General features: G+C 30.0%; 1 protein-coding gene across 11 annotated transcripts in view; it reads left to right on the top strand.

Moving 5' to 3' along the window:
* Positions 1 to 12,495, top strand: part of LOC132742641 (IQ motif and SEC7 domain-containing protein 2-like) — a 54,572-nt gene extending 42,077 nt beyond the window's left edge. For all 11 annotated transcript variants that reach the window (XM_060731100.1, XM_060731099.1, XM_060731098.1 and 8 more), the window contains exons 6-13: positions 968 to 1,142; positions 3,547 to 3,689; positions 4,033 to 4,158; positions 5,278 to 5,377; positions 5,675 to 5,796; positions 6,651 to 6,867; positions 8,910 to 8,959; positions 9,626 to 12,495. In XM_060731100.1, the coding sequence (XP_060587083.1) occupies positions 968 to 1,142; positions 3,547 to 3,689; positions 4,033 to 4,158; positions 5,278 to 5,377; positions 5,675 to 5,796; positions 6,651 to 6,867; positions 8,910 to 8,959; positions 9,626 to 9,826 (1,134 nt within the window). In that variant the 3' untranslated portion in view covers positions 9,827 to 12,495. The remainder of the gene's footprint in view (positions 1 to 967; positions 1,143 to 3,546; positions 3,690 to 4,032; positions 4,159 to 5,277; positions 5,378 to 5,674; positions 5,797 to 6,650; positions 6,868 to 8,909; positions 8,960 to 9,625) is intronic.
* The last annotated feature ends 995 nt before the right edge of the window (positions 12,496 to 13,490 follow it).

The following is a 13,490-nucleotide window of genomic DNA, read 5'->3' as shown; positions in this document are numbered from 1 at the left end:
GTAAGTCACAATGTGAAATGTTACTTATTTTAGAATTATGTCAATACCAGCTTGTACTTCTTTCAATGAAATGTTCGGATGGGCAATTTACTAATTTTAAGGCTTGTTGACATCAAAAACAGAGTGAACTTTTAAAGTGCACCATGTGGTTTTCTTACACTCATAACTGGCATACTTAATAATATTGTCAGATTTTGATAATATATTTAATAATATTTAGGTGAAAAAAAAAGAAAAAAAGAAAACCTCAAGATTTATTAGACTGTTATAACAACTTTGTACAGATGTGGTTTTAGCGGATATATTTATTTATTGTGTCAGGCGATATTGTAAATGAAACTTTAACGTCCTAAGCCAGCTTGTGATTTTAATTTGCGTGTCCTTATCGATAAAGATCAGCAGAATTAGCAAAAAAATAACGATAAGGAGTTTAATATTGCATGTAGTAGTTACCATATAAAGAAATGTTTGAAATGTTGTTGATAACACGGAAAAAAGAAAAATATCTGATTTTTTTTTTTGGTGCTTTTCTTTTACAAAATTTTCTAGGCATTGAAAAACATTTGAAAAATTTCAATTAACAATTTCCAGTTGTTTTGGCTCGGGGACATAACAATGAAAATTTAATATCCTAATTTTCGTTCCAATTTCATGTATTAAGAAGTATCCGTTTCACAAAAGTGCCTGAAGTGAAATATTTGTTATTTCTTTCATCCACCTGGAGTTTAACAATATAATTTTCATTATGTAAATTGGTGTGAAAGAGTGCCAACTGTTTGTACTAGATTTAAATGCTTGATCTCAATATTGTTTATATGAAAAAAAAATCTGAAAATAAAGATTTTCCCTCTTTGTTGGTTTTTAAAAAGTTGATACATTCAACATGTAAAAAGTCGTTTTACTTAATTCAGTTGTGCTTGATTTTTTTTTTTAATACATGTATAATTTCATGTTTATGTTTATGCAGGTGTTTGCAGAGAGGTATGTTGACTGTAACCCGGACCAAGTTAAGAACTTCAAGAACCATGAGACTGTGTTATTACTTGCATTTGCCATCATCATGTTGAACACCGACCTCCATAATGCTAGCATAAAACAAGAGCGCAAAATGAAGCTGGAAGACTTTATCAAGAATCTTAGAGGTAACGGCAAAATATTTTCCTCTCCTCACATTAAAGATGATGCAATTTTTATTACGCAGATGATTAAGTCTTGCAGATTAATTAATAAAGACGGCATTTTCTGTTTCTATGGAAAAATGTGGTGAAATATTAGATATAAAATCTGCAGTTTGCATGCATTAGTGGCATAGCGAAACTAAAATTTACGAGAGTGAGCTAGGTACCAACTGCTATAAAACAATGGTTTAATATCTGCAGATAGGAACCAAATGTAATTATTCGATATTGAAGCAATTATAAAGGAAATCCGAGGAAGAATGTATCAAGTTTATTAAAATGGGAGGATGAGGGTTTTTTTATATGTTGAATGAGTCAGTTTATAAGATTGTGTTAGATCATGTGTACATGACGATGTTTGCATGTACGAAGAAAAAACAGAATTTCTATGACTAATACCCAGAGCTCTGAAAACTCGGAGTTTACGGGCATAACGAAATCCCGAATTCGCTGCACTGCTTGAAAAATTGAAGGAGAAAATAAATCAAAATCATTACAAACATATGTTCTAATACTTTAGAGTAGTAGGCGTTAAGACTAAAAAATGAGAAATGCCGAAGTATCATGGACAAGATCAAGATTTAAGATTGTTAAGATCCTGGAAATCTCATTACTAAGATGTTTAGGAAGAATAAAAGCAATTGCTATCTAATATGATCAGAAAATGATAGCCGTTTTTTCTAATTGACCATCAAAATTTGGCGTAAGATTATACATGTACGGCTATTATTTTGAGTGACTTATCACCTTGCATTGTATATCAGAAAGTTTATCTGAATGATGAAAATTGGAAAACCAGGGTGAAAAAAAGCAGCAAACCAACTTGGGAGTTATGTCTTGGAAAAAAAACATGCTTGCTTGTATAGGTGAATGTATGTCAAAAATGTGCATTTGTTCAGAAAAAACCTTGAAATGCCAAAATGCGTAATTTCAACGCCAGACTACATGTCAATAATTTAAGGAGGAAATAAAAATTGAAGAAAATTGAGAATTTTCATCAAAAACATATTGTATACACCTGAAGTATGTATTGAATATTTTTATCACGATTATGTAATGTGTTATTTTGAAATTAGCGCACCTGTTTTGTTTAACACCTCTTTTACCAGATAAAAAAGGATTTTTGGCGAAGAGCACCAAAAATTGCAATATAATTTGATGATCTTTTATGATTTAGCGTAGGATTAGGTTCTTATTGGTAACTTTGGCTTCATTTCAGAGAAAACACCTTAATTTCCTGCTGTTTGTTTTATTTTGATTTTGCGATAATAAAAATCAGCTTTCAGTTGAAAATAAAAGTTCTGTGATTAAAAAAGATGAAGCAGCATTCCTTTATTTTGAGGCCAAGATGGCATTAAAAGATGGCAAGAAACAATGTTAGATGTCAGACTGCTTAACACCTAAAGGGAGCTAAAAATAGAATCTTTGTTTTTCTTGAAAAGGACGTGAGCAAAAACCTTAAAATATCTGATAAATGAAAAAACATCAACAAAAAACAAAAACGGTATCATTCATGATATCAGTTGAATAAAAAGCAGTTCTTCAACACCAGAAAAAAATGGAAATTTCTGATAAAATAGGTCTCTTGAGTGAAACAGAGCACGTTTTTTCGCTGCCGCAGGAATTGTGAAGGGGAAAAACTAATTGAAACTTAATGATAGATGTGGTTTCGGTTCATGGCCGAAGGAATTAGGTTTCTAATGAAGTGTTGTATGGCAGTATGTGATATGCCAGCTGCAGATGTAAATATCACCTGCAAAAACTGTGCTTCTGCGGAACAAAAAAGATTATTACGCGCACATACTTAATGTCATTGTAAAAGCTTCCTATTTAGGTACTTAACTTGTAATGTTTACTGGTATATTGTTTAATAAGTACGGTTACTCGCTCACGCTTAACCAAAAGAAACTATAATTTACATATTTCTTTTGTTGCGATATCATTGGTATTAAAAACGGAGGGTGCGATATATTAATTACTTAAATTGATGCTTCAGTTTCATTATGTACCTATTTATTACCACTAAGTTTAAATCCCCGTGCTGGATATGATTACAAAACTTACCAAACCAACTTTAGTGATCGAGATTTACTCTTTTTTCGGGCACGCCTAGGTTATAAAAGTACATTTTTATGTGATATCTAAGTATGTTATCAAGATTAAATAGAATGTACTTTAGATGAAAAAAAAGATTTAAATTTAATTTACTGCTGGGTAACATAGTAGCATTTATTTGAAATCGTGGAAGTCCGTGTGTACCTATGATGTATATGTGTGTAGAAAAATATTTTTAATGAAAAGTACACTTCACCTTTGATTTCTATGTTGTTAACTTGTTAAATTAAATTTTTCTATTTACTGTTTGCAGGAATTGACGATGACGAAGATGTTGATCGTGATTTATTGACAGGTATATATGAGCGGGTAAAGGCGCAGGAATTCCGGCCGGGAGTTGATCATGTGACCCAAGTCATGAAAGTCGAACAGACTATTGTTGGTAACAGAAAACCTGTAAGTATGAATTGAATATAATTATGATGTTAGATGGTGCACATGTTGCTGTTATAATGAAATTAATCATGAATTGCAAAATATATGAAGTTAGAAAAGTTATTATTATTAAAGAAAATTGATTTTATTAGCCTATGTTTAGAAGATTTTGGATAGAATTTCATAATTTCCATTAATATTTTAGGATCTTGTGTTTTTGTATCTAATTTCTCCCTTTATTAAATTTTATGATCTTTTTATCAAAACAGATAACCATTGTTAAATTGATCTTATTGAGTCGTTTTACTGTTTATTTGTTTATTTCACTTCTGTTATTGAATGACTGGTTCCAATATTTTTACAGGCCCTGGCACTACCTCATCGTAGACTGGTTTGTTACTGTCGACTGTATCAGGTGCATGACCCAAATAAAAAAGAAAAAATCGGTCTCCACCAGCGTGAAGTCTTTCTCTTTAATGATCTATTACTGGTAAGTTTGCCCTGTATAACGCCATTATACACCCTAAAAAGTTGCCTTATATTACTTATTTCATTGCTCAAGGGGGAATGGTTGTAGACTTGCATTCACCACTACAGTCCATTAAAAGGTTCAATAAAACAAGCCGGCACCATTTTCAAATTTGCCGTTTTGGGCGTTCTTTAGGGATTTTGTATTTTTCTGTCTTTTTCTTTCAAATATTTCTTCCTAAATTTAAACTCCCAAGTGCTTTTAGAGTTTACCAAGGGTATAGACAAAAAGCTGGCGTGAAGAAAAAATTCACCTACATTCTTATAATACAAACCAACTTTACAACTCTGTATTGTGAAATCATTTGCTTTCATATTTTCAACACATTATATTTGTAAATAATTTAGTACTGCCATTAAAATTGTGCGTGAATTTGATCACGAATGCACAATTTTAACCATTTTACTATTATTCAAAATTTGGTATGTCAGATGACAGTTTATTATTGCTATTTTAAATCTGTCATAAGATCTCTCCCATTGTTCATGCCATCTCACTCTGAAATGTAATTATCATGTCATGGGAGACCATGCAGTGCAGAAAAAAATATGCAAATAAATTTACATTTTATGCTCCTCTGAGATAGATAACACTTTATACATTAACATATATATGAGCTAGGTAAAATGCAGGTATGCATAATGCATAGCAAAAATATTTTGATTGCTTAATGTGATAGTTTGGTAACATAGTTTCAATAAGATGTTTCTAATATTAAGAGAGGCTTGAATAAAACATGAGTAGGTTCTTGTTGGTACATAATACCTTAGTGCAGTAACATTTTATATCATCACTTTAGTGCAGTAACATTTTAACTTGTAGAAAAATTTAACAGGGGTTAACCTGTTACCGTTCTGAACTGACAGTATTTCCATGTAAAAAAACATTTAAGGGTTCCTTTCTATCTGACCGAGACCAATAAATTTGCACTGATACTTCACTGTATGGGTAGAGTTTTTACAACAGTAGTTATTCTTTCTCAAACAGATAGTAACATTTTGATACATGATAATTCAATTATTTTCATAAAAAGTTTTGTTCAATATACTACTATAGGTATGGTTATGTGTTTTTTTTCAGGTGACTAAAATCTTCAGTAAAAAGAAGACTGGTATAACGTATTCCTTCAAACAGTCATTCTCTTTGTGTGATATGCAAGTTTACCTCTTTGAAACACCTCGTAAGTATTCCCTGTATTTAAAACGTCAGCATAACATAGTCTTATAGTATGTTTAAAATAATACATTGAAAAAAGTACAAGTAATCATAGTGGATCATTTGCCCCTCACTCAGCTGTGGCTTAGACCTCTGCTAGGGGCTTTGGATTATTTCAGACGAAAGAAGTTATCAGAATAAGAATTTCAAAGTAGATATATAAGAATCTTTAAGAACTTGTTACAAAATTTAAAGTATAACATTATTTATACATGTAGAAAGTTGATTTATTTATTAAGTAATCATGTTATCTGGTTTCCAGATTATGCCTTTGGTGTACGACTGGTCAACAACTTGGACGGCAAAGTTCATATTACATTTAACGCAAGAAACGACCATGATAGACAGAAATTTGTCGAAGACTTGAAAGAAGCCATTTTAGAAGTAAGCGCTACAAAAAACTGTGTAAATCATAAGATCAAAATAATATTTTCATTGCAAGCTATGAATGTGAATATGAGACCGAACCAAAGAGAAGCCAACAATTTATTTTTAGTTTTGACATTGGGATTATAAATATTTTGAATGAGATTAAGGCTGGTTTGGAAAATGGGTTTATCATCATGTCAAAACCTTAACTTTAAGCCGGTTGATCCTGATGTTCGATAAATGACTTATAGATTAATGATACAGATCATTTTACTAAGATACCATAATACTAAGCTGTGAATGAATTTGGATTATTTCAAGTGAGATCTTAAAATAGTGTAGTAAGAAACTACATTGAAATAAGATTTATTACTAATAAAGACTTAACCATGACAGAATATTAGTAACTTATCTGCTGAATCGTAGCTTTTTAAACAAAAATCTTCTGAATAACAAATAATAATGTCATAATCGAGCAAGGTGTTGGATAATTGAGATAATTTACTGGTATCTAGATGTTAGAATATTTAATAAATCTTGAAAAAAAAGGGAGATATCCATGACATGTTTGTTATAACATGAACCTATATTGTTTGATTTATTTGGTATCATGCACAATTAATTACAAGTTATTTATAATTGTAATTTTGAATGTGTTTTGTAAGTTAAAAAAATATTTTAATATTTGGTCGATCTTAAGGTTTAATTGACAGGAAACATATGTCATTTAGAAAATAAAACATGTGTCATTTAGAAAATGACTGCAAAATTGTTAACTAACCTTGTTTGCGATACAAAATATATTTTTCTTTTAAGATAGAAAAATAAATTATAAATGAAATGCAAACAATATTTGTTACTTTTTGTAGTGCAACGGAATGGAATCATTGCGTATTGACGAACAACAGCGAAATAATCAAGTTCACACTCCGCTAGATCGACACTATTCCAACGACGATACACGAATCAACATGTACGACTACATGAAGACCTCGGACCCAAACTCTAATAGGTTGTCTGCCCCTGATTACAGTGGCTTGAAGCAGTCGTTTCCCTTGTCAAATTCTCTCACTGATCTTTGTGGAGGTATGCATGTTGCATGAGTCATATCTCATTTTAACACATCAAAATCTGCTTTCCGCTTACCGCAAATAGATATTCTATTTATAGACAGAAATTCTATTCATAGAATTTATTTATCCAAGACTATGTTTAAATTATTCTGTAATGGGCGTTTTTTTGTGGATAAGGCAGAAGCTACTGCAAGAAAAGAAATCATTGTGTATTACACGCTTTTTATATCTAGAAAATAAAACTTATTTAGAAATCATTGCATGATACCTTATTAGTCTGGAGAAATCATGAAGAATTTATCATACATGTGCTTTTTGTATGTATGTTTATGTAATGCGTAAAAGAATTAGATGTTTTAAATACAAAAAAATGACTAGATTGTTCAAGGAAACAATACTAAGTGCAGATTATGGTGTGTTGAAATATTCTTTGTGTAGATAGAGCTTTTAAAAGAAAATTTATAATGTAAGGGAGGTAATTCATTTTTTCTGTAAACTGCTTAAGAAATAGAATAGTTAATATAGCAAATTTTAAACAAAAAGTTTTTGAAAATATAATATAGGTAAAAACATATTGTAAAGAATAAATTTGGAACAAATATTTTGATTTCTGTATGATTTTATCATTATAAGAATATTGTTAATGTAAATTGTGTTGTTTTCAAAATGACCATTCTTCATATAAGTTCTTCAAGAATATTTTAAAAAACTGATGTGAGGTTGTTGGAAAAAAGTCCCATATTGAGATTTCTTATCTTGATTATGTTGAGTTTTTTTTTTTTCTCTAAAATTTCTTATTTGTATCTGAGAACCCTTTCGTTGATTGGTCATTTTGAATGTTTCTAAAAATAGCTTAAACGTTAAAAACAAAGTAACATTTTATTCACATATATGGATGATGCGAAAAAGAAGTAAATTTTTCTCGGAGTCTGTAAATCATTTTTTCTTCCCCACGATGTTAGCTGATTTTTTTATATTGTCTGTGACTTAATTTCAGTGAAGTTTTAAAACTGTTGTGAAGTATTTTATGGTCAGTGGTAGTTACCCCCAATCTTTGGTGTTGTTGTTTCTGGTCACTATTTTATGTTACTTTTTTTCTTTTTAAATCCAAAAATCATTTTGGTTCACAGCCCAAAACAAAAACAAAAATCCCTCATTATAGTGGTGTTAGTAGAATATAGATTTTTTTTACTATACAAAGACGATGTGCCTAAATTACAATCTAAACCATTGAATATTTTTTGCACTCCCTTCCCTGGAATTGGTAAATACTCGAACAAACTATAGATTTTTTTTATAATATTAATTTTATTACACTTTTATGTTGTTCTGATTTTAAAGTTGACTATATTCTTATTTGACCGTCTTGTTGCTTTCGATGTTTAGTTAATTCACTCTTTGTTGTTTCTGTTGTTTTTTTTTCCCAAAAAAATATTGGTGGAAAGTAAACTTGATTTTTCTTTTGATATTTACTGGGAAAACTGATTATGTAATCTCTAATATAAAGTTATATGTGTCTTCAAACAAAATTTGGGAAAAAATTTATCCCTCGAAACCCTAAATTATTGAGATTATTAAAGATAAAAAATAAATAAATAAAAGCAATGCCCACAGTATATGTAAAGAGAAAAATAAAAATAAATAATTAAAATATGCAAATAAAAATTTAATTGAAAAATAATTTGAAATTTCATGTCTAGGATTTTAGATAACTCATATGATTTTAACATAATCTTTATATTATCTTTTTTATTTTGTCACCTAATCTTCAGCTTAAATACAATTTACTTCTATAATGATTCCTTGGTCATAAAGATATCAATAAAATAAAAAAAGACGAAAGCTATTAATAGATTTTGCCAGAATATTGATTTTCTTTAATATCAAAGTTATCTTAATTAATTCATCACCTTAGTACAGTAACAGGTTAACTCCTATTAAATTATATAAGGTGTTAACCCGATATTGCACTAAAGAAACATTATAAAAGTTTGTCTAAGAATGATCTCATGGAGAATGTTAGTATTAATATTTGTATTAATTTTGTGATTTCAGCTCAGGCGATGCGCAGAGGTAGCAGCGGTGGTTCCCTCGACAGTGGAGTTGTAAGTTTTCATTACTTTTCCTTATATCTTATTGTTATAGAAAGAAAATATCTTAAAGAGTGTTAAATTTATTTAAAGAAGCATATCTCCAGATTCAAAATTATGAAAACTTTTATGAAATTTTTAAATGTCCAAAATGGTTACAACTTTATAATTATGCAAGTTATACAGACTAATTGGTAAATTCTGGCCTTGTTAAAATCAAATGAAAGGCTTTTTGTACAGATAGGAATTGTTCTGTGTAATGGATAAGGTCATTGGTAAACTTAAAAGATTTCTTTGATCCTTTCACTATTAATGAATATATATGTCCGGTTTGATTTTGAACAGTCCAGTTTAAGTTTGCGGATTTTAATATCAAAGTAATCAAAACTTTGGTAGCTTAATTCTAGTTAAGAATCTGGGTCAGACTGGCCTGCACTTAGCCACCAGTATTACACCACGACAGCCTGTCCATTGGTTGACTAACTTTAATTTTCATCTTGATATCCCCAAAATTGTTATTGGGACTGTTCTAAAAATAAAAGCTGGACAAGTCAATTCAAGAAATTTAAATTAAAGGTTAATGATTATAATCATTGTGTTTTAATTTATCAAATGAAACTTTTTACAAGATTTGCATTTATATCACACAATCATATTAATTTGATCATCTTTTCTTTACAGCATTCTGGAAGTACAGGTAGTGCTAATAGCACCGAGATGTCATTTGGTAGCCAGGGTAGCCAATCGAGCCTGATGAAAGGTCTTGCGCTCACTGCACCCACCATGACCCCAACATCAAAACTGGCAATGACAGGAGCTGCCCGTAGTAAAGCGAGTGCATTAAATCTGAAACGACCCGTGCCCGAGGGTACAGAGGTGTAAACAAATGTGTGCGATTGAAAACAATAGTTTCCGATGTTGACAAAAACAGTTTCCAGTCACTTGTTGGTGATTTCCAGTCTCCTATATAGAGATATAAACGGAACTAACAAAGCCGGGAGCCAAACTTATGTGTAGATTCTGCACATTCGCCAAGTAGAGGACCCTTCTAGCTCTGGTGCGATGTGTGGTGGTAAAGATAAACTGAGCTGTGTGTTCAAATTCAGACATTAAACGGCATATGCAGCATTTAAGCCATATGCTTGTGACTGTTAACTTAAGAAAAAATCATGTGTAACATAATTATATATGGCATATGTGTTAAAGTGACTCACAGGTATATATATAAGAAAAATGGCTAAAATTCAGAGTAACTTGAACCTGCCTAACAAGAGTATTACAAAAATGTATCTGTAAATTTATTGTCGTTTCTATTTTCATGGATTTATCTTGAATGTATTAACTTTATATACCAGAATGAGATATAGCAATGTTATAAGAGAAAAGTAATGTTATATAGCTTATTGTGGACATTAATAGTGACTTGCAGTAAAATTAAAATCAAAAAAGAATTCTTAATTCATTCATAACTATAATATATCTTTTCTACAGAAGATTACTTTGGTGTTAAAAATGATACTTGTTTAAACAATTGATAATTTCTATATTTATAATTACATTTATTGCGCTGGTGCATTTTTAAGACAGAACTTCATTCTATGTTAAGCTCTGTCGAGCTGAAAGCTCTGTCAAGTTTAAAGCTCTATTGAGCTTTGGGTGAACTTTTTTAATACTGAATTTATCACTATTTTTAGCTCTGTAGAGCTCCATTTAATGCATGTTGTATTAACTTATCAAGGAACGTATTCTAGACTATTATTATATGGTTTGTGCCAAAATGCTGGACATTTTCACTTGCAAATCCTGTATCCATTATATAATTGTATTGTGTAACATTTAAACAGTGTGTATAGAAATCCTCACTATATTGTCTTATTACAATATTGTATTGGTAAACATATAGTTACACACTTACACTGGCTTAATCAAATGGTTTATTATTTGGTATAATGTAACTTTAAACATACTCTTCCAATTAACATGCTTTTCTGGCAAAAATACAAAATATTTAAACAAATTTTACTTTTTTATATAAGGTGAATAAAGTCGGTGTGTGTGCTCATCTAAATTGACACAAACTATTTAGGTACGGAAATGATTTTAGTAAGTTTATTAAGACACAAATGTTTCCATTAACATAGAAAAAATGTACTATTAAAAGATTATTCTAAGTGCATATAACTTATAAAGAGCACACAACTTAATGAAAGTACACAACTTATTAAGCACTTACTACTAAAGTGCGTAAAATGTGCGTACGTAAGTGAACTCACTATAATTATTTATAATGAATATATTTTATTAAATGAATATAACTTTTTGTTTATTTATGACTGGTATTGGATAATGATGACGTTTTTGTCATGTAGAAATACAGAAAGTTAGTGGTTTGATCTCTAGAAAGTTTTGTGCTGTAGTATATCATATCTTGTGCTGCATTTATTTGATACCAATTTAAAATGTTTTTAAATGTTTTGTAAATCAAACAGAATAAAAGTGTTTTACACAATTTTCTGCAGATTTTTTATGTAGGATATTATATTATTCTGATAAATTGCTGTAAGTTTCTAGATTGGATTTGTAAAACTGATGGAAACTGGCTGTTTTGGAAAAAAAAAAAAAGGATTTTTTACTTTCACTTTACCTCCATTTTTCACATTGATTCATTTTTTACCACAATTACATTAAAATACACCAATTAGGACCAAAATTCCATGTACATTATATGTTTTCTGTGTGTAAATATTTGTCTCACTTGTATTTAATATATATATATTATATATATCATGTACTAAACAACTACAATGTGCAATCAATTGTATATATTTATTTGTAATTCACCGTGTACAACAGGCAGCTTAGTTGGACGGCTGAAGTCGGTGTAGCTAAAAGCTTTATAGGCACTTCTGTATGTTTATGTCTTAATTCATTTATTTCATGCTCATGAAACTTGAGATTTGTGAAGGAATATTGAATAGGAAAGAGAGGCATTTTGGATGAGTAAAGAAAAATCAACAAAGATTTTTAGCCGTTTTAAATGTGAAATAAAAATATTTTGTCATTGATTTAAGCATCTTGAAAGCATTTTATACACATAGCTCTTATTGTAGAGTTTTATGATTTATGATCTTTGTTGAAATTCCCGCAATTTTAGTCACTAACAAAATATTTTATTGAGTTTTATTTGACATATGTGATGTTTACACATACGACAGTAGCATATGCATTATTTTCTTACGCCATATTGATTTAAGCTGTGTAGACTAGGCGTCCAGTAAGCTGTTTATTGTACACTGTGTTGTTGTTGATGTGTTATTGCGAGTAGATATTATCATTTATACCACATCTACATTTATTGTTGCTGATCTAGTGTTGACTTTTTATGTGTAGCGCCATGTTCCTTTCTTTGTGTGTGTGATACCAATGTGTAATCTTAGATGTACATAACAACATAATTTTACACATTTTACCGTTTTCAACTGTAGTTGGAGACTTTAACTTGTACAAGAATCTGTTTTAAAAGACGGATCAATAAATTATGAAAGATGAAACCTTGTTTATTATTTGTTTTTAGTGTGAAAAGTTATTTATATGTTTTCCACGATACCAGAGGTTGGTCGATATGGGATATATTGTCTGAAACTATCAAATGCTGAAGGTCAATATGGGATATATTGCTTCTGAAAGTATCATTTGATTATAAAAATATTCCATATGTTGTAAACCGCCAGAAAGAAAGAAACAGTTTAGTCCAGTTTTTAGGCAATCGGCAATAAGTTTGCCTCTGGCCATTTACTATACATATATATATTCAACTTGTGGCAAGGACAAGATGTACAATGTTAAAAAATGCATGAAGCAATGATAATACTCCAGTAGAAGTGAAATAATAATATGACTCTCACATGGTCAAGAACATAAATCGCTATGCCTTTAAGAATATCTTGACTTTTCTTCCAGATGATGATGTAGCAAAGCATTCAAAACAGTCATGCAAGGGCTATTATGACGTAATATACAGGGTGGCTTGATAACTGTTTCTTACTTATCACATAGATAGATAAACATGGGTAAATGTTAAGATTCTTGGTAAAAAAAACATGACCATTGCCTTTAATCCATTATGCCCTTATATGAGAGGCATTTGGGTTTACAAGTAAACTGTTGTAACCAGTTTTAAGGTACGAAGGTATGTGAAGGTAAGGAATCAACACATACATGTTTAGATATTATAATCATAGTGCTTGTTTATTTATACATTCATATCAAATACATCATTAATAATATTAACATAATATTAATAAAGTCTGTGATAAACCAAAACAATATACATGTATATTTTTTTAAAAAGGTTACATCCATATCAAATGTCATTTAACATAATTATAATTTAAACTTTAAAACATTGTCAAAATTGAAATAAAGTAAATAGATCTCATTAGATCTAAATTTATGAAATTATGGAAATACCATTTGCAAAATTGCAAGTTTCCCCCAATTGTTCTCTTCCAATCGGAGTGCCTGAAATGAAAGAGATGAAATATTG

This window comes from Ruditapes philippinarum, unplaced genomic scaffold, assembly GCF_026571515.1.
Source record: "Ruditapes philippinarum isolate M1 unplaced genomic scaffold, ASM2657151v2 ctg1264_1_1_1_1, whole genome shotgun sequence".
Lineage (NCBI taxonomy): Eukaryota > Metazoa > Mollusca > Bivalvia > Venerida > Veneridae > Ruditapes > Ruditapes philippinarum.
This window is presented reverse-complemented; position numbering and strand designations above follow the sequence as displayed.